Source organism: Megalobrama amblycephala, linkage group LG10, assembly GCF_018812025.1.
Source record: "Megalobrama amblycephala isolate DHTTF-2021 linkage group LG10, ASM1881202v1, whole genome shotgun sequence".
Lineage (NCBI taxonomy): Eukaryota > Metazoa > Chordata > Actinopteri > Cypriniformes > Xenocyprididae > Megalobrama > Megalobrama amblycephala.
The window spans coordinates 9,134,359-9,155,622 of NC_063053.1; the positions used below are offsets into that span (position 1 = coordinate 9,134,359).

Below are 21,264 nucleotides of genomic sequence, written 5' to 3' on the forward strand. Positions count from 1 at the left end.
GGAGAACATACTGTATATCACTCAGTGGCAATAGACACAGTCGTTCTTTTTTACCCTTAAGCAATGGTTTCCTCTGGTCGAAGTAGTGGTCAAGGCCAGCGCTACATTTTGTATGTCTCCCTCATCTAACTCATCAGCTCATTACTAAAGACTTCAAGACCTGAAATGGGTGTGTCCAATATGGGAGATATCCAAAATGTGCAGTGCTTGGGGTACCCGGGACAGGTTTGAGAAGCACTGGGTCCTATATCATGAAGCCAGTTTAGGTGGCTAGCCAGGTACATTTCAGTTTAGTTTGCGCCCTGATTTTTAGGCACCATGAAAGTGGTTTTAACTTACGCTCCACGGCTAACCTGCTCCGGGGCAGGTTATGTTCTGGGTAAGAGATCTTAAACCACAATTGAACCAATCAGCTGTGAGCAAAGTGACACATGTCTGATGCAAAAAAAAGTCACTCCCTCTGTTTTTGCTCCAAATTTAATGTCACTACATAGCAAATGATTTTTAAAGACAAAATCATCTGGCTTTTAGCAATGCTTATGTACAATAATAATTTTGCGTGTTTTAGATTTTGATTGATTTATGTAATTATTATACCCTTAATCCATTACACAATTTTAGTCATCAATTATTGCTAAACACTTAGTTTACTCTATTGCCAGCAAGATAATTAACACTTCCAGATGCCCAGAAAGGTGCTAAAGACATATTTAAAACAGTTCATACAGTGATTTAACCTTAATATAATAAAGCGACGAGAATACTTTTTGTGTGCCAAAAAAACAAAATAACGACTTTTCACCAATATCTAGTGATGGCCGATTTCAAAACACTGCTAACGGACAGACTTTGAGATGAATAAAACATATTTACACAATTATTTTTATTTATTGTCAAGGCTGCAGAAACACTGATTTATATGCAATTATATAGTTTTCTCAAAATAGATAACCTCAAAGAAAAAAAAAATGCCTCAATATGTGATACTGTCAACAGTCTTTGAAAGCTACACCAACTTTATAATTAATTTTATTTGTGAATATATCTATTTAAATGGTGTTTGCTTGAATATTATGCTATTGAGTTTGCACTGTAAACAATTTTCCCAAGATAACAGTTTTACAGTAAAGTGCACTGACAAAACACACACCAAATTATAATGTAATCATTTTTTTCCTATTATTCCTTGTACATACATAGTTTGTACAGTGGATATATATTTTTTCTTAAGCTTAAAATCTCCATTAGCTAAACAATACTCTGTGATATGTTCATAAGTAAGTGTCATTTTACTTAATTAGCGTTACAATTCAGCTGGCTTATGATTATATAAGAGAACACTGAAACATACATTCAAAAGCATAAAATCAACTCAGCCATATATCATGTTCAATTCCCCCCATTCTCATCGGTAGAGGAATCCACATGTCTTAGAGATGTTTCATAGCTCACAACTGTGACCTCTTCTCTTTTTTCTACGCTGTCAAAAAACCTCATTTTCTCAGTGTGTACCGTATCTCTCAGCCTACGAATCGAGGAAGCCGTCTCGTCAGAAATGGGTTCTGCAGAGTCTCCTTCAAACACACGTGTTCTCTGTGTCACAATTATTGTCTCTTTATCATCATGTAATGTTTCTTTCACAACATGTTTTTCCACCAATGTTTGCTTCCCACTTTGCACTCTGGTTTCCTCCACTGTCAACACTGAGTCTGAGCCTAGTGTTATTTGTAATGGTGAGGTGTGAATTCCATGAGCATCTAAATTAGTAAGGATTGCAGCTTGCTGTGTTTCTGGTATAGCTTGTATGTTCGATGTGATGACATGAATTTCCCCTGACATCTGTTTCAGAGTGTCCACTGAGGGTGAGGACATATCTGATGAGAATGGGATGTTGACTTTCTCTGGCTGGTGAGGCTCCATTGATATCAGTTCACATCTGGCTGTGGAAGTCACAACATTAGTTTGTACATCATTGACCCCAACGGTGGCAGTGGGTTCCGCATATTTCACTTTAACTTTTGTAGGAGAGGTCTGTGACAGGCCAATCTGCTCAGTGGTTAATGCAGAACTTACATCTGCAAAAGCATCAGATGACATTAGTGATAAAGTTGGGCTGATGTTTTCTTCCACAGCCTCGCTGAGCGAGTTCTTCTCAGGTTCCTCTTGTGCCTTGCTGGATTCTTTCTCTACATCATCAGACTTCTTAGCCTCTTCAGGCGGTTTGATTATTTCTTCTTTCTCATCAGATTTTGTAGTTTTGGTTGGAGACGAAAATGAGAACTTGAACCAGCTTCCTTTTTCAGTTTTTTCTTGTTCTTTGCTAACAGCTGATTTCTGATCCGCTGAAGCCTCCAAATGTTTTTCACTTTCTTCAATCTTAGCGTCAGCTAACTTATCACTTTCATCTGAGGACTGGCTGAATCCTAATTTTGGGAATTTAAATTTGAACTTTGATTTCTCCTGCACTCCTTTGTCCTTATGTTCTGCTGCTTCCTCGACTTTTTCTCCAGCCTCCTGATCCTGCTTAACAGATGGTTTGTCCATTTGTGCTTCCATTTCCTCTATTGTTGGAACATTAAATTCAACCTCAAAGCCACTGAGAACATCCTCAAGTCTAGGCATTGTAAATCTGGGTGACTTTCCAGATCCTTGTGCATCATCTTTTGGTTCTGTTTTAGCTTCTGGAGCATGAGCTTTTATGGTTGTGTCATCTTCTCCATCCTGAGATTTTGTTCTTGAAAGGCTCATCTTTGGCATTTTTATAGTAGGAAGTTTGAATTTACTTGGGGAGCCTTTGTCACCCTCCAGTTTTTTAACAGCAACCTCTGGAGGCTGTTCAGTGGTTTCTTTAATTTCACCCTCTCGGTGTATATCTTTGGGCACTTCTACTTGTAAAGGCTTGTCTTTAATATTTAGATCAGTTTTAGTATCTGGTACATTTACTTCTGCTACTTTTCCTTTTGCATCAGATGTTTTTTGTGCTGACATTCCAAATTTTGGCATTTTAAAAGTAGGCAATTTGAATTTACTTGGAGAACCTGAAACAGCAACGTTATCATCTTTCAACTCTGTCTCTACCTCTGTTTTTTCAAGGCTGGAACTTCCCTCTAAAGCAATGTCTAATTTTGGGAGACTTGCATCATCTGCTGCGATTTTAATTTCTGGTTCAGTGATCCCAATTTCAGGTGTTCCTGTTTTTACTTCTTTTGCAGTTACTGTCACCTCAGGTGTTCCTGTTTTTATTTCTTTTGCAGTTACTGTCACCTCAGGACCTTTTACTTTGGGTAACGAAATCCCAAATTTTGGAAGTTTAAATTTAGTTTCCTGTCCCTCTTGATTAATCTCTTTTGCTTTTATGTTGATGTCAATAGATGGGGTTTCAATCTCTGCAGTTTTGCATTCGATGTCATCTGATTGATCCACTTTTGATGTCTCTATCTCATAATCCACTGAACTACCTTTAATTTCCTTGATCTCAGAATCAGGAGCATCAGTAGTGACCTTTGAAGTGGAAAATCCAAATTTTGGAAATTTTATTGTTGGGAGTTTGAATTTTGTTGGAGAGCCAAATTGTGGACTTGTTATTTCTGTTTTGCCATCTCTCTCACTTTCTCCCATTTCTGTAGTGCCCTGTAGCGAAATATCTGTTGTCATTTCACTGGCTTGCATATCCAATTCCACTGATCCTTTGGGTAACTTTAGCTCTTTCTTGTCTGTAGTTAGCACATCTCCTGACATTTTCACTTCTGTTTCAGTCAGAGCCTTCTTAAACCCTTGGTCACTCTCAGGACCTTTAGTTGTTGGGAGAGCAATCCCAAATTTTGGAAGCTTAAATTTGCTCTCTTGTTGTTCTTTATCCTTTCCTTTAATGTCCATCTCAATGGATGGATACTCAACATTTATTGTTGGCTCTTTCATGTCAACACTTGCTACTTCTCCTGACATGTTTAACTTCTTATCAGTAAGGCTAACTTCACTGATGTCCACATGTGCTGTAGGAATATCCACTGTGTCCTTTGATGTTTTGGTTCCAAATTTTGGGAAATTGAATGTTGGAAGTTTAAATCTTGTTGGAGAGCCAAAAGTGTCCTCTTTCAAATCAGGTTGTTCTTCTGGTAATTTAATTTCTACCGATTGCTCTGAAACATCAACATGTCCCAGTGACGTGCCCATATCAGCTTTGGGTAGACTCACATCAATTTCAGGAGCCTTAAGATCTGGTTTTGAAAATCCCAGTTTGGGAAGTTTCACTTTCATTCCTTTGGAATCAACTTCAACTTTATCTGTTTTCCCCTCAATGGTCACATTTTGAATTTCAACATCAGGCTGTTGTACATGAACTTTTCCTTCACACAGCAGGCCAGTCTCTATGTTTATTTCTTTACCCTCCGTCTCTATCTCCTTTACTTTTGGCATGCCAATTCCAAAATTTGGCAGCTTGAACTTACTTCCTGTCCCATCAGTGTCCATCTCTTTGACCTTAATGTCAACATTAACAGTAGGCCCCTTAATATCTATGTTTGTTTCCATGTCAGTGGTTTGTACCTCTCCTGTTTCTGAGAAACTGATTTCAGGTTCTTTGATATCTACATCAGCTTCTGGAAAATCAGATGTGGACTTTGGATATTTGTGTCCAAACTTTGGGAAGTTGATTGAGGGCATCTTAAACTTTGTATGCGTTGGATCTTCTTGTTTGTTCATTTCATCTCCGAAATGTATTTCTGCATCTTGGCCTTTAACAGATATGTTGCCCTCTTGCATAGACATATCTGCCTTTGGTTGACTGGCATCAACATCATGCCCCTTAATATCTGGTTTTGAAAAACCAAATTTTGGAAGTGAAAAGCTTGACTTCTTCAATTTCACATCAAGCCCTTTCAAGTCAACTTCAGGTATATCTGCTTTGCCTTCAATGGATATGCCTTGAACATCAACATCAGGTTGGGGTAGTATCACCTTACCTTCTGCTAGATTAATATCAGTTTCTCTTATTGTGGCATGTATATCTGCCTCTTTTTCAATTTTTGGCACTTGTTCAGACATCTTGATGTCTGGTTCGTGAGCAGTAATTTCTATTCCTTTAATGTCCTTATCTGCTGATGGTAAACTTGCTGTACCTTTTGAACTTTTGACTCCAAATTTTGGCAGGTTAACTTCTGGTAGTTTAAATTTGGTTGGGGAACTAACAATTGTTAGTTCTTTCTGTTCATCTTCTCTTCCTGGAAATGTAACTTCTACTGTTTGTTCTTTTATGGGTACATTACCCTCTGGTATAGATACTTCAACTTTTTGTATGCTGACATCAACTTCTGGAGTTGCAATGTTTGGTTTGGAAAACCCAAACTTAGGAAATGAAAAGCTTGGTCTCTTCACTTTTACTTGCTGTCCTTTGGAATCAGCCTCAGGCATGTCGGCACTCTTTTCAACTTTAGATTCATCACTGGGTGGCTGTACTTGTAATTTAACATCAGGTTTAGAAATATCACTTTTTATATTTGTTCCTTCTAGTTCTGAGTCAGTTACATTAACGTCTAATGCTCCTTTTTGTGATTTAGCGCCAAATTTCGGGAAGCTGATTGAAGGGAGTTTAAACTTTGTTGGAGATCCAAAAATTGTTGAACCCTTTTGGTCAGACTCCACCTTTGACACTTTAATGTCCATATTTGCTTCATCTAGGTTCATACTGCCTTCTGGTATGGAGATATCAGTTTTTTGGATACTTACATCAACCTCAGGGGCTTTTACATCTGGTTTTGAAACCCCAAATTCGGGTAGTGTTTTTATCTTCACATCTAGGCCTTTAGAATCACGTTCTGGTGGGTGAATTTTCCCCTCAGTTGTTATCTCTGTTTTTTTAAGATCAATTTCCTGTACTTCAGCCATATCCTCTGTCTTTGATGCACTTAAATCAAGCCCTTTTACTTTAGGAAGGTCAATACCGAACTTTGGCATCTTAAGCTTCCCACCCTGTCCTACAAGTTCAGCATCCTCAACCTTTAAGTTCACACTTACAGATTGACCCTCTGTTGCTAGATGAGGTCCCTTTATGTCAACTGATGGGGCTTCACCTGATATTTTTATTTGTGTATATGGACTGCTCACTTCAGGTTCTTTAACAGCTATATCTACATCTGGCATTGTTTTCTCTTCCTCCATAGCTTGTCCTCCAATCTTTGGGAAATTGATTGAAGGGAGTTTAAATGTTGTTGTGGCACCAAAAGTTGTTGTATCTTTTTGCTCAGCCTCAACATTTGACACTGTGATATTGATACTTTCTTTCAATTTCACATCACCTTCTGGTTCAGGGGTATCAACTTGTGCAAGATTGACATCAGTCTCTGGGGCCTTGATATCTGGTTTAGAAAATCCAAATTTAGGAAAGGAAAAGCCTTGTCTTTTCATTTTTATACCTGGGTCTTTTAAATCAACTTCTTGATCTATTTTGCTTTCTATTTTAGCTTGTGGTACTTCCGCTTTAGCTGACAGTTCCCCGAGTTTTGTCTCTGGTAAAGAAATATCAACTTCTGCCTTTGATGATTTGGCCTCTGTAAGTGACAGGGTGTATTGACCTCCAGTATCTACCTTTGGCTGATCAACACTGATTGAGGGTTTCTTCAGCTCTTGACTGGGCACATTAAAGTCAATTTGTAAGTCTGATGCTTCTCCTGATGTAAATATATCTTCAGCCTCCAAAGTAATTTCCTCACCCCTCAAATCTGTTATTTCAGTTTTTACTTTGGAAGATGAACTTCCAAATTTGGGTAGTTTGAAAGTAGGAAGTTTGAATTTGAACGGTGACCCTCCGGTGGTTGAATCATCTTTTAACATCTCTGTTGTTTGAATATTCATGTCAGACTCAAGATTCACATCCACTTCACCTACTGCCATAGATGTATCACCTCTCTCAACATTAATCTCTGGAGCTTTAACATCTTGTTTAGAAAATTCATGCTCTGAGCTTGGCACTTCTGGCTTTTTCATTGTTACCTCCATTTTCAAAGAAGCCTTCTGCTTTTCGTCTGCTTTTCCCTCAGCACTCTCAATGTCATGTTTAAGTGTAGCCTCTAGTTTTTCTACATCGGTTCTTGATGCACCCTTTTTAAATTCTGGTCCCTTTAGCTTTGGAAATGAAAATTCAAATTTGGGCATCATAAATCGACTCCCTTGACCTCCAGGATCAGTGTCTTGAATCTTTATTTCAGCATCCACCGGTAGGGATTCGAAAGTTGCTTTTGATGGTTCTATATCTCCTGTACCTTTATCTTGTGATGCAACTGCTGATGCTGCCTTTATTTCTGACTGTGCATCATCATCAGTTTTTGCAATAGACTCTTCTCCAGTCTTTGAAATGGAAATGTCAAATTTAGGGAGAGAAATTGTTGGAAGCTTGAATTTAGATGGAGAACCAGAAGTACTTTTGGTTTTCAACTGGACTTCAACCTCTGGAGCAGGAATCGTCACCTCAGTCTCCTTGATCTCAGTGTCTGGCACAGATATTCCTTCTTTTTGAAGACTGGTGTCAGCCTCAGGGATCTTAGTATCAGATTTGGAAAAGCCAAATTTTGGAAATGACATTTTACGTTTTTTAAGTTTAATTTCACTCTCTTTTTCTTTGGCCTCAGGGATGACTACATCTACTGTACCTGAAGGAACTTTGACTTCCATCTCAAGTTTCTCGGCTTGCACTTTCAGATCTTCTATAGTTGCTTCCTGATCAAGACCATGACCTACAAGGCTCATCTTAACCTCTGGTTTAGAAAATGCACGGTCGGGAGACAATACCTTTTCTTTTTTCTTTTCACAGTGTGCATCAAAAGCCTTTTCTACCTCTGTTGTAGATATATCCACTTCAGGTTTTGAAACACTTAGAACAATTTGTGGGGGTTTCATTTCAGGTAATGATGGCAGTTCTCCAGACAGGTCAGCTTCTGGCACTTTAATTTCCATGGTAGGGTCATCTGTGGTGACTTCAGTCATTTGACTGTCAAAGTCTGCATCTGTTGATTTTGGAAATGAGACACCAAATTTTGGAAATTTAATTGTGGGAAGTTTCATTTTTGTTGGAGATCTTGGATCTTTCTGAGCATGGTCAGACTCTGCATTTGATTTTTTGGTGTCTATAATTGATTCTTCTTTGTCCATACTATCAGCTGGCTTGCGGGCTTCAACCTTTGGAAGGCTAATGCCAAATTTATGCTGTGTAACTGTAACCTCCTTGTCTACACTAACACATTGACCTTCTGCATCATCTTCTAATTTCATGCTTATTTGTGTTTCGGGAAGGCTTACATCAGGTTCTTCAAAATCTATATCTACAAAGGGCATGTCTTTCACTACCTTGGATGATTTCCCACCAAATTTTGGTAAGTTGAAAGAGGGGAGTTTAAACTTTACTGGTGTACCACCAGTTGTTAGATCTTTATGTTCAGCATCATCCTTTAAAATTGTGAAATTCACATCTGACTCTTTTATTTCCACAGAACCTTCTGGAATGGATACATCAATCTGTGGAAGACTGACATCAATGTCTGCAGCTTTGATGTCCGGTTTTGAAAACTCAGCAGCTGGAATTTCTCCAATATGGTAAGTCAGACTAGCATCAACCTCTGGTTTAGAAAATGAAATATCTTCAGATGATTTTATTTCTTTTTTCTGAAAGCCATCTACTTTTGGAATGCTAATACCTTTGATTTCTGTTTTTCCCTCAGGTACAGACAAGTCAACTTCAGGTTTGGATACACTGAGAGTCATCTCCAGGCCTTTTGTGTCAGATAGTGCTGTAGATTCTACAGATAATTTAGCTTCAGGCAATTTAACATCCTTTGTAGTTTCATCTGTGCTGACTTCAGGCATTTGAATATCAGCCCCAGCGTCTGTTGTCTTTGGAAATGAAACTCCAAATTTGGGAAGTTTAATCGTGGGAAGTCTAAATTTTGTGGGAGAATCTGTTGAATCCTTGAATTCAGCTTCTATGTCTGTTGTCTTACTTTCAACATCTAGTTCTGTCCCATCTGCACCTTGTAAAGAGACCTGTGCAGCTGGAAGAGTTATGTCAGCATCAGATACTTTAGTATCTGATTTAGAGAATCCAAATTTGGGAAATGATATTTTCCTTTTCTTCATTTTAGACTCTGTTTCTTTTATTTCAGCTTGTGGTAGTTCAGATGGCTCCACTTCAGTTTTTCCACTAACCTTGATGATGGATTTTTTAGATTCCTCTGGTAACACACCACCTTCTTCTGTTTTCTCCGTTGGCAATGCGATACCAAACTTGATCAGTGTAAATCCACTCTCCTCTCGAGCATCTTCCACAGCCTCAACCTTCATGTCAACTTTCCCAACCCTTTCTTTTTTCGGCTTTTGTGTAGTCTCACTAGAAATGTAGTCTTTGCTACATTCAACACCTGCATGAATTTCAGGTGTTGAGAGCCCAGTTTCCTCCTGCTTTGATTTTCCCTCTGTCTTGGGGATTTTCATTTTTGGAACAGAAACATCTATGCTTGGCATTTTTAATTTACTCCAGTTTTTGTCCTTTTCTGAACTATATGCTTTAGGATCAGTCTCAGATGTTCTCTTCTCAGAATCTAATACAACCTCTATTATTTCATTTTCTTCCACTGTAACATCCTCTTTTGTGGTGACTTCAGTTGTTCCTTTCATAGATTTCCCTCCAAGTTTGGGCATTTTTAATTTAGGCATTTTCTTTTTATGTGGAGAGGTATCTGTGTCTTTGCTTTTGATTTCAGCCTTCAGTTCTCCTTCAACATCTTGTTTTGAGGTTTCCTTAACAGTGCCAATGCAAACGTCATGTTTGATTGTTAGATCACCCTCTATATCATGTGCTTTTTTAGTTTCATGCTCAGGTGCACAGCTTTCACCTTTTTGAGATTTTTCAAAGACATGTTCTTCATCAAGAGATATTTTTGCTCCAGTTTTCATCTCCTTAATTTCATCATCATCTCTTTTAGATGATGTGGCCTTTATTGGTAATTCAATCGCGAAACCAGGGAAGTGAATGTCAGGAGTCATGATCCCAAAACTAGGCATTGATACCTTTGTTTTCTTTGATTTCTTTTCATGTCTTTTTTTGTCAGCTTTGATATCTGTATCAGTGTAGTCTTTCACAGCCTCATCTTGAGTGTCTGTATCTTTGGCTACTTTGATTTTTTGCAGTTGAACTGATTGTTCAATGGCTTCCATTCCTGGTATTTCAATGTCTTCACGCTTTGGAAGTTTGAATTTTACATCTGAGGATGTACTTATTTTATCCCTCGCTAACATTTTGCCAGTTTTTGGTTTGTGGTCTGCTGGCTTAATTTTTGATTTGTCTATTTTGCTCTCAGTTATACCGGTTTCGTCAAGATGAAATTGTTCACTTTTAGGTAACAGGATGGCTTGATCTTTTGAAGCAACAGGAGAAAGTCTCTGTTCTTCTTTATCCATTGTGTCAGGCAACTTAATGTTTATTTCTGTGCTCATGCTCGAAATTTTACAAGGGGATCCTTTAGGTGTCATGCCAGTCTTGTCTGTTTTCATTTCCATGATTTTGATCTCTCTCTGTACAAGGACTCCTGTGATATCTCTCTCAGGTAATTTAAAGGCAGGGAATTTTGATACTGCTTCTTTTACATCCTCAACATTAAACTCTTCTGCTTCCCCATGAGCTCGGGGTTTTCCTGCTTTTGAGATATTTATTATCTTCTCAATTTTTTGTTCCTTAATTCTAGGAGACTTAAGCTTGGCTTTTGATCCTTTGTCCTCCATGCCAGGAATCTCAATTTCCTCTCGTTTCAGGAGAGGCACTTTGTTTGGGTCTCTTTGTCTTATAGTTATCAAGTCTTCCTGGTTGAATTCAGAGAGATCCACCTTAGGTAGTTTAAAATTTGATTCAATATTTGCTTTTGTTGTTACTTCAATGTCTGTGCTACCCCCAATACTCTTCCCGCTTTTGTCCACTTCCAGAGCATGTGATTTTGGCTGGGATATAACTGGTGTTGGAGTGATTGGTTTCTTTGTGTCCATGACTGTTGAAGAGACATCTTGTTTTGTTTGAATCTCAAAAGTGTCTGGTGTAAATTCTAGTCTGTTTACTGTGTTTGCAAAATGACTCTTTGATGTGGCTATATCTGCCATTGGTCCCCTAGTTCGAATCCCATAACTTTCTGTTTCTAGAACGTTTCTTTCTTTCTTTTCCTTGTCGCTGCCATTTCTTGGTGATTTGCTCATTGGTCCTACATCTGGCATGTCAAGAGAAACCTCAACTTTAGGTATGTCCATGTCCATTTCTTCTGACTTTTGTGTCTTCTCTAAAACCTCTTTAGTTAATGGTTTGCCATCGGAATCAACTTGATGCCCAACTGCTTCAATTTGTGATATTACATTAGGACTATCCATAATATTGTCGAATGCTGATGTATCCGAAGTTCGCATGCCACTTGTGGAGGATTTTAATTGGCTCTCTGTTTCTATTTCATATTTATCCTTTCCTGGAGTACTAACCCTCAGTTCTGATCTCTCTTTCCTTTCTTTTCCATCCTCTCCAAGAGCAACTGTAATATCAGTAGTCTTTAAAGTAGTGTCCAAACTGATGAGCTCAGCCTTATGCAGTGATTCAGTCGCTGGCGAAGTCAGGAATGTATATTCATTCCTTTCTTTAGTTGCGTCAGTATTTTCAGCTTCATTCAAGATTTTAGGGCTCTCTAGCACATTAGTCCCTGGCTCTACAGCTATATTCATAATAATTTGGTTGTCCAAGACTTCCATATTGTCTGTTGTTGGCACCTCTTCATTTTCTTGGGTTTCTTCAACAGACTTGCTCCTGCAGCCTGCCATCCTCATCTTAAGTTTCATTTTGTGTGTCTTTTTCTTCTCTTTTCCATCTGGGGATTTTAATGGAGACTTAAGAGGAGATTCTGTGTCACTTGTTGGTGGACTTATCTCTAATTTTCTCTGTTCTTCTGCTTCTGATGTGCTGTGAGATCTCTTAAAATTCGCCCTGCGACCTTTGCTAAAGGTGGGGAATTTGGGCCAAGAAATGCGATCATATTGTTTTTTCGTCTTTCTTCTACCTCTCATTTCTGGTCCTCCTCCTTCCTCTTCTCGCTCAGCCTCCTCACCCTATAAACATTGATGAAGCAGATATAGGGTCAATACAATCTCTAAAGAAGCTTTGTAGTATTCTGTCTAATTGAATATAATGGACAGTATGATAATTACAATGGTTATATCTGGCCTCATTGTCTCAGCTTCTTCCTGGGTTCTTGGAGGTGGTTTGCGTTTTAGACAGAAAGCCACTTTATATGGTTGAGCATGCTCAAGAATCCGGAGGGCGTCTTCATATGACACATCATCAAAGTATACTGTAGCACTAAGAATCTGATCACCTGAAAGGCCAGATGGAAGGACACAAATGAGGATGCAAGTGGAAAAGATGTAGGAAAAACAAAGTGAGCTGTATTCTAGCCTCAGAAATGTGCTGTAATGTGCTATAATAATTATGACATCTCACCCTCTTTCACGCTTAGATGCTTTGAGGCAGGTGACTCTGGTTTTACTTCCTTGATGAAGAGGCCATCCTTTCCCCCTCCACTTACAACCAAACCCTCAGCACAGACTTCTTTTTCAGTTTTCACTATCATTTCTGACTGATCATTTTGCATGTCCTGAAACAAAAGGCGAAGTAATTTAGAAATACTTTTCATTATTCGCATTTCTAATCATCCGTATTCTTCACTGGAGAGAACTTTAGGTGTGTCTGACCTCTGTTTGATTCATCTTGGCAGAGGAACGCTTGTCAAACAGTCCGCCGAAACCAATCCTTTTGCTTTTTTTGGAACTCTTGGTGGGTGAGTCATAGAAGTCACCTTCAGCCTGGGAAAAATAGTTAGCATGTATGTGATCTATTATATAGTTTAATAATTAGATCAGATACAGCATTATGAAATTCTAAATTTGGGTTATCATACATAATATTAAATAGTTAAGATGTTAAGGGTGTTGTGTAAAATAGCAGTCACCTGTTTTTCGTATTTTTCTGTGGTGGGGAATTCCTCAACAGGAGAGGAGCCCTGAGGACGAGGTCTTTCCTCCTCTAAAGCTTCAGGTTCCTCACATGGCATCTGTTACATTAAAGATACCAATTAAAGTATGTTTAAACAATCAACCAGTTTAAAACAGAGAGACAAAATAACACAAGTGTATTTTGTTGAATCTGCTGTACTTGAGTGATACTCACTAAATCATCTTCTGTGTCTTGTTCTGGTGCCTTCAGCCTTCGCCCTTCACCTGTTGTGATGAAAAATGCAGAATACACACTTGTAAATACTTAAGGGTCAGGCTATGTGAATACATAGATTTCACATCTGACTGGTAAGCAAAATGCTCATATGCGACTTGAATTTGATTCAAGGTGCATTACATTTCTTCACACATGACTGAAATTTAAAGAATCCATCCTAAATGTCAATAGCCTGCTGGTCATCATCAGGCCCATCTATGCCTTCCATATTTGCTGTTTAACAGTTTTTACTGATTGGAGAGTCAATGAGCGATCTATTTTGACGGATCAATCTTTGAATCTGCAAAAGTCTAAGGCAAGATTTCTGTGTGCGATATTTCCTGGTAGATATTCCCACAGGATCCAGATAGTCTACCTGCTTCTGTTGCTTCCTGTAAAGTGAGGCACTCTATTGATCTGAAGGGGTTGGCTTACACTGCCAGCAATAAGGACAACATGGAAACATGGGCTTCGATAGATCCGAAAAGGAACAATGAAACTAATATGGTTATAAATATCTGCAAATGTGGTATTTTGGGAAAAATAATGAAATAAATCAAATTAAAAAATAAAATAACTTTACTGACATACAGTAATTCCCTTGCACAATTTAAAATTTTATGTATTTAACAATATTGAACAATAGACAGAAAGTTTAAATATTGCTCATACCAGCAGCAAGGATACTCTCATGACCACCTTTCTTCTGAGAAAGGCATTCATTTCGAGTTTCTCATAACACGATGCACTTAAAATAAAAGGATCGTTTAGGTACATATACATTTTCCATGAGCCTCACTCTGTCTAGGCCATTAACCTGCACTTTCCTGCAAACACTTATCCAGGCAACAGTCTAGATGGCATTAAAGTACACTGGAGATTTATTTATGTGCATGTATGCCATGTTGCACATGAATAGTATGATTAGACTAGCAGATTGTTCATATCTTTTCACAGTTTCTAATAATCAGACACTCTAAACTTGGGAATGCACCAATGAAAAGTGCTAAATGAAAATAACCAATTGTGCACAGTTAATAAATAGCTTTATTAAAGGGAGGAGAAAACTCTTCCCATATCTTTTGTTGATGTCAAAGGCTTTGTGAATGATTCATATCAACTGTATTTTGATAAATTAATATCATTCATCTGTCATTCTGTCTTTAGGCAGATGCCAACATTGACAGGTTACATTACACACCCTTTATGTCAAATATTAAAAACAAAAGTACGTAAGTTTTGTGCCAATCACAATTAGGCTCTTTAAAACCTGCTTTTAACCACAGGTGAAGCAATATTTCATACTTGAAAGGGGTTTCGCACCACTTTTGCTGGGTATTTTTTTTTTATTTTAACCCAGCTCCTTGGGTTATGAAACCCTGCTCTGCTTAGCACTGCCTTTAATAATAACTGAATGGTACTGCGAGAAATAAATAATCCCAAAAAGAGCAGCCATTAATTCAACAGTTCACACACTTTGTTCCTCCAATCAATGATATTGGCTAAACCAATGGTTTAAAGGGTTAGTTCACCCAAAAATGAAAATTATGTCATTAATGACTCACCCTCATGTCGTTCCAAAACCGTAAGACCTCTGTTCATCTTTGGAACACAGTTTAAGATATTTTAGATTTAGTCCGAGAGCTTTCTGTCCCTCCATTGAAAATGTTTGTACAGTATACTGTCCATGTCCAGAAAGGTAATAAAATCATCAACAAAGTAGTCCATGTGACATCAGTGAGTTAGTTAGAATTTGTTGAAGCATCGAAAATACATTTTGGTCCAAAAATAACAAAAACTACGACTTTATTCAGCATTGTCTTCTCTTCCGGAATCCTTTACATTGAATTGATTCCATTGAATTGATTCCATTGAACTGATTCCATTGAATCCTTTCATCTGTTGGCGTTGGTAATGCACTTTTACGTCGCCGTGGTTGTTTTTGGCGATTAGGACATCCGCGACATGCACACTTACGCATCATTTTAAAAAATATAGCAATACCAAAATACAAACAATGTAGAATAGCTTGAATACAGCGTGCGTCTCCCTCAGACTGTAAACGAAGCTCTGGCGCACCGGATAACACGTCAGCAGCGTCTTACGTCAGCACTGTCACTGCGGAGTTGTGAACCACACTCCGGAGCAGAAGGGAGCGGTAATGCTCCAATAAGCTGGATGCCAACCGCCGTAAAACAGGAAAGAAGAAGAAGAAGAAGCGGAGTCGTGAACGCGAATTGACAACAGACCCGGAAGAGAAGTCAATGCTGAATAAAGTCGTAGTTTTTGTTATTTTTGGACCAAAATGTATTTTCGATGCTTCAACAAATTCTAACTAACTCACTGATGTCACATGGACTACTTTGTTGATGATTTTATTACCTTTCTGGACATGGACAGTATACTGTACAAACATTTTCAATGGAGGGACAGAAAGCTCTCGGACTAAATCTAAAATATCTTAAACTGTGTTCCGAAGATGAACGGAGGCCTTACGTGTTTGGAACGACATGAGGGTGAGTCATTAATGACATAATTTTTATTTTTGGGTGATCTAACCCTTTAAGTAAACTGATGTGTACAGCAGAGATCAGGGATGATTGTAATACTTTAAGTGAGGTTTTGGTTTAACATTTATGATGAAGAAGCAGATGAATGACAGCTGTTTTGATGTTCGATATGTTATGGTGCAACTCAACAAGTTTCAACAAAGTTTTTTATTCTGGCTGCTATTATAGTTAAACAGGCTTAAGATGTTTTTTCAGTTTTAGCTTTATAATTTCTGGCCAAAACCAACAGCGAATGGAACAAGCCTAAACAACAGGCCTCGCAAACTTTGTGTGTTCTTTGTGCACTGTTTTCAGGATCCCCACCCGTGTCAGGTTAGGTTAGTTTTAAATAAATTGTAACATATTTAGATATGTGCAGGATGATGATGCATCAGCCAATGTGTTATTATAGGAAACAAATAGAAACATTTGCTAATTTAGTTGTTATAGCACAGAATGTTAAATATTAAATAAAGGGGTAAGATGCCCGCTACTGGGGTAAGATAAACTTGGACAAACCTTTATAGAATGTATAAATGATTTTTGAGATAATTCTTATTAATATTTATATTTTTTAAAGTGTCAATCATTTAAAATACTAAATAAAATATTATATTTAAAAATTATTTTAACAATGTAGTTGATAATAATTGAATAACCAATGACAGACAAAGCAGAATCCCAGTAAAAAATATTTATCTGAAAGGTATATGTCATAGAATAATTTTACAGGCATATGAATATTTATATATTTAATTGCCCATATTTTAATTGAAGATATGTCATGATAGAAACACAGTGAACTCAAATTTAATGATTTAACTCAGTTAACCTATAGGTTTTAATGCAAAGATGTCTGAAATGTACATGGAAATAATGAATAATAACCCCATTAATTACAATAATTATTAAAAAAAATAAAAATAAATAACACTAGTAACAACATGCCACTTGGGACCTTCTGTGCCAATTCTGTACATCATCTGGTCAAAAAAACAACAACAACATTTTACTTCACAAATCTAAAAGCATTGATGTGTCCACAAATCCCTCATTAACAAATAGACACAAAAAACTTTGATAATATAATACAATGTTGTAGATCACTATTTTCCAGAAACACAAAATTAGATCAGTTAACATCAAAACTGTTTTGACTAAATCTCATAAATGTTGATATTCAGATGAAATGACAAAATTCATTTCAATTCATCAAAAGTGCTAAGATGAGATTTTGTGTCATGTATACGTATGGTCAGGAGAAAACAATTAAGGTGGGAGGTCATCTTTCCCTGGGGGGCATCTTACCCCAACCAACCTATAAATGAGGCTGTCTGTTAGATGGTACTGTATGTAATAATTAGGAATAAAATACACATAAAGTACTTAAAATACAACAAATCAACACCAAATCATGTTGAAATCATGGGCTCTTCTACTTTAGAAATATGTTTCCATTAGGATTACATATAAAATATGCTGTAGGTGTTGTGAAATCAGTTTAAGCTTGTGACTGACGGTTCAGGTAACATACTGTACTAATCACACCGTATTGCCCTATTACTGAAATATCTTGAAGTACATGTGCTGTGCTAACATGTGCTATGTCATTTTATATATATATATATATATATATATATATATATATATATATATATAATACTTAGTATTTCTAAATCATCAAGTTTGCTGCATTTTAATGACACTGATGCCATGAAGTGCCTCTGCAGCTAAACATTAAAGGTTAACAATATTAGGTTTGCACCTACCTGATCTGTGGTTTACTTGAAGGAATATATGTTTCACTGTATATTCCAGATAATAATTTACCTATAGTGCACAGCATGCATTGACAGGACTGTCTGTGAGTAGTTGGTTTTAGAGAAGATGAAGGGCCCTGCCCTTTTTGTAGACTTGTAAAGGTATGACACAACCCTGTTTCAGGGCTGTGGTTCAAGCTCCTGCTAATGCCATTGTGCTGAAGAACAAACATGTGAATATGTTGCACTGCTTGGACACAATCACAAACGTGAGGTCTTGAGATTTTAATGATTTTTAGCAAAGAATTGTAGTGAGGGTGTTTCTGTCCCTCTGTTCTCCCGTGAATGTTTGTTTAGTTTAAATTTGAGTTGAAGGAAATAGTTTTTAGTGTGCAGTGGGGTGTGAATGCAGAATAAAGACAAGATCTCATGCAGTTTAGAGATTTTAGACATTGTGATTTTAGCCACACAAAGAATAAATAAACAATGAGAGCTTAAAGAATAGATCGGTTTAATCAATGCAAAGCAAGCTGTCAATCTCATAATGACAGAATGTGTGTGTGTGTGTGTGTGTAATGTATAGTGTGTATAATTTGTATAATGACGTATTAAGGAGAGGGTGACTTATGAGGACATTGCCCCATATCCCCATTTTTCAAAAGGCTTATAAATCATACAGAATGAGTTTTTTGAGAAAGTAAAAAGGGGTAGGCGTAGTGTAGGGCAATAGAATATACAGTTTGTACAGTATAAAAACCATTACGCCTATGGAATGTCCTCACAATTCACAAAAACAAACGTGTGTGTGTGTGTATGTGTTAAAGTAAATATTTAACCACATTTATTTGTCTTTAATTGAGCTGGACATGAGTGCTATTGAATTGAATTGTCTGAGAAATTCAAAGTTAGTAAATTCATAACGTAGTTACTCCCTAATCAAATATTTGTTCATTGGGTGCTGCTTTAAAAGTGACAAGAATGTGTTTTATGCAAGTGACCAAGCAGTATATAATTCGTATTACTATAGGAAATCCTGTAATACTTAGTTGGACTTGGAAAAAGTGTCCCAATCAACCTGAATTCACCCTTTAAGAAAATACATATACACATAGATTCTGCTTATGTTTTTATGATGTTGTTTTATGATGAAGCATTACACACTTTAAGATTGTTCTCAGGTCATTTTATTTTAATATGCTGTTGATATATCATCACTACAAATAGTATACATTGTGTTAAATGTGTGTGTCTTGTGGTGGAGAGAGGTATGATCACAAGTGAACGTGAGATGTAGCTTTATTTTTAATAAGTCATATTTATTTTGGGGGTGAGAGAAAAGAAATGCGACTATAGCTGGAACATAACTCGCTCTGCAAAGCAATATGAATATGAAAACTTTGTTTCTCGCAATTGTGAGTTTACATTTCGCAATTCTGACTTGTTTTTAAAGTAAGAATTACGAGATGTAAATTCCCATTTGCGAGATATAAAGTCAAAATTGCGGATAAACTCACAATTGTGTTATAAAGTCAGAATTGTAAAATACAAACTCAGAACTGTGAGAAAAAACTTGCAATTCAGACTTTATTTCTTGGAATTGATATCTCACAATAACAACTCACAATTGCGTGTTTATATCTCACAGTTCTGAGAAATAAAGTCAGAGGTGTCTGATTTTTTTTTTTTAGAATTGTGAGATATAAACTCACAATTGCAATAAAAAAAGCTCACAATTCCAACTCTATTTCTAGGAATTGCGACTTTATTTTCCAGAATTCTGACTTTATATCTTTTAATTTGGACTTCATAATATCTCACAACTGAGAGTTTATATCTCACACACCTGAGAAATAAAGTCAGAATTGCGTGTTTATTGCGAGTTTCCGACTTTTTTTAGTAGTTTATAGCTCACAATTCAGACTTTTTTTTCTCAGAATTGTGTGATATAAACTCAATTGTGAGAAAAACTCGCAATTCTGACTTTATTTCTTTGAATAACAAGATATAAACTTGCAATTTGAGAAAAAAAGGTGTGTTTTTGTCAGATAAAAAGTCACAATTTCCTCTTTTTTTTAAAATTCTGTGGCGAAACAAGCTTGCATAGGCTCTTTTGAGCATGATAGTAATGGTTGCTATGATGTTTCTTGGTGTTTCTCTATGAAATTTCTTGAAAAATTCTCGTATGTTTCACCGTAATAATAATAGTATACAGGTTTGGAACCAGAACAATTTAATATTAGTAAAGTACTTATTGTATGCATGATTAATTATTTAAAAATTCAATATAAAGTCCAAATGTCCAAACCTTTTACAGACCTCCTTAACTGAAATACATATTGTAAATGCTGTAGTATGTTTCATATTTCATGATATTACAAGCTTAGCCGTACAAACCCTGGAATTTCCCAACTACTGATCCTGTATGTTTGCACATCACCCATGACCAAGATTACAGGCATTAGAGGTTGTTTTCTGCTCCTGTGGCCATATGGGCCGAGAGCTCTGCTCCTTCGGCACACTAATATGGTTAATTAGCTGCTCAGCAAGTTACAGGCAGAAGGAACATCAATTCTGGCCTGCACTCATACACAAGCCTCTTTCAGAATCAAGTGGGAAAGTCTTGTTTGTATTCAAAATATAATTGAATTTCAGGGCCGGAGAGGGAAAATAAACTGAAAACTGAATTGGATTTTCTTCCCTATTAAGAACATGGGACCAAGTTCCCTCATGTTTCCAATCAATCAGGAACATTAATTGATACATTTATGTGCCAGTGGGATAATGGCTTTAGAATTGAAGGGAAGAGATAGTTTTTCCGGAAATAAATTCTGTCAACGCTTACTCACCGTAATGTCATTACAACTCTGTATCTTTAATAAATAAGACATTTAAAAAATGTCTCAGTTTTTTTTTTCTCCATACAATGAAAGTCAATGTTGTATGGACCCCATTAACTTACAAAATATCTTGAATCATACAGGTTTGGAATGATATGAGATTGAATAAATGAAGACAGACTTTCATTTTCTGGATGAACTTTCCCAATAAATATCTTTCAATATGGTAAAAAAAAAAAAAACAAGGTCATGATTAAATAGGCATATTATCAGTTCAGATATGAAATGATGTGACACGTGTGGCCAAGTATGGTGTCCCATACTCGGAATCTGTGCTCTGCATTTAACTCATCCAAGTGCACACCCAAACAGTAGTGAACACGCTCATTTTGGCTGCGGCACCCGGGGAGCGATTGGGGGTTAGGTGCCTTGCTCAATTGTGGGTGGAAGAGAAATGAGAGTGGAAGAGAACACTGTTCAGTCACTCTCCCCATCTACATTTCTTGCCGGTACTGAGACTTGAACCTGCGACCTTCGGGTTACAAGTCCGACTCTCTAAACCATTAGGCCACAGCTGCCCCAATTACACAAAAAATCAATACCTACACAAAACCTTCTCTTAATTTATTTAGTAACATTCAATTTCAATGTATAGTCGATCAGACAAATCACGAAAAATGCACTCTCAAATTCATAATTTATTCATTGGCTGGAGGTCATTAGTGAGATGCTGATAGTTATGACTTATTTTAGGAGTGGACTCTATTGCGCAAAATTGATGAGTATTTTATGGACTGCTTTTCTTACTGTAAATTCAAAATATGTACAAAATCAAAACACAG

General features: G+C 37.0%; 1 protein-coding gene across 2 annotated transcripts in view; it reads right to left on the reverse strand.

Annotated features, from left to right (window-relative positions):
• Window positions 1–868: 868 nt before the first annotated feature.
• LOC125276674 (protein AHNAK2) overlaps window positions 869–21,264 on the reverse strand; it is a 23,342-nt gene continuing 2,946 nt past the window's right edge. Inside the window, exons 1-7 of one of the 2 annotated variants that reach the window (XM_048204392.1) lie at window positions 17,595–17,867; window positions 13,235–13,284; window positions 13,017–13,118; window positions 12,760–12,870; window positions 12,509–12,662; window positions 12,217–12,383; window positions 869–12,117 (exon numbers count right to left, since the gene is read on the reverse strand). In XM_048204392.1, the coding sequence (XP_048060349.1) occupies window positions 1,390–12,117; window positions 12,217–12,383; window positions 12,509–12,662; window positions 12,760–12,870; window positions 13,017–13,118 (11,262 nt within the window). In that variant the 5' untranslated portion in view covers window positions 13,235–13,284; window positions 17,595–17,867 and the 3' untranslated portion in view covers window positions 869–1,389. Of the gene's footprint in view, window positions 12,118–12,216; window positions 12,384–12,508; window positions 12,663–12,759; window positions 12,871–13,016; window positions 13,119–13,234; window positions 13,285–17,594; window positions 17,868–21,264 lie in introns of those variants that run through there. The other variant, XM_048204391.1, reaches the window with a different exon arrangement.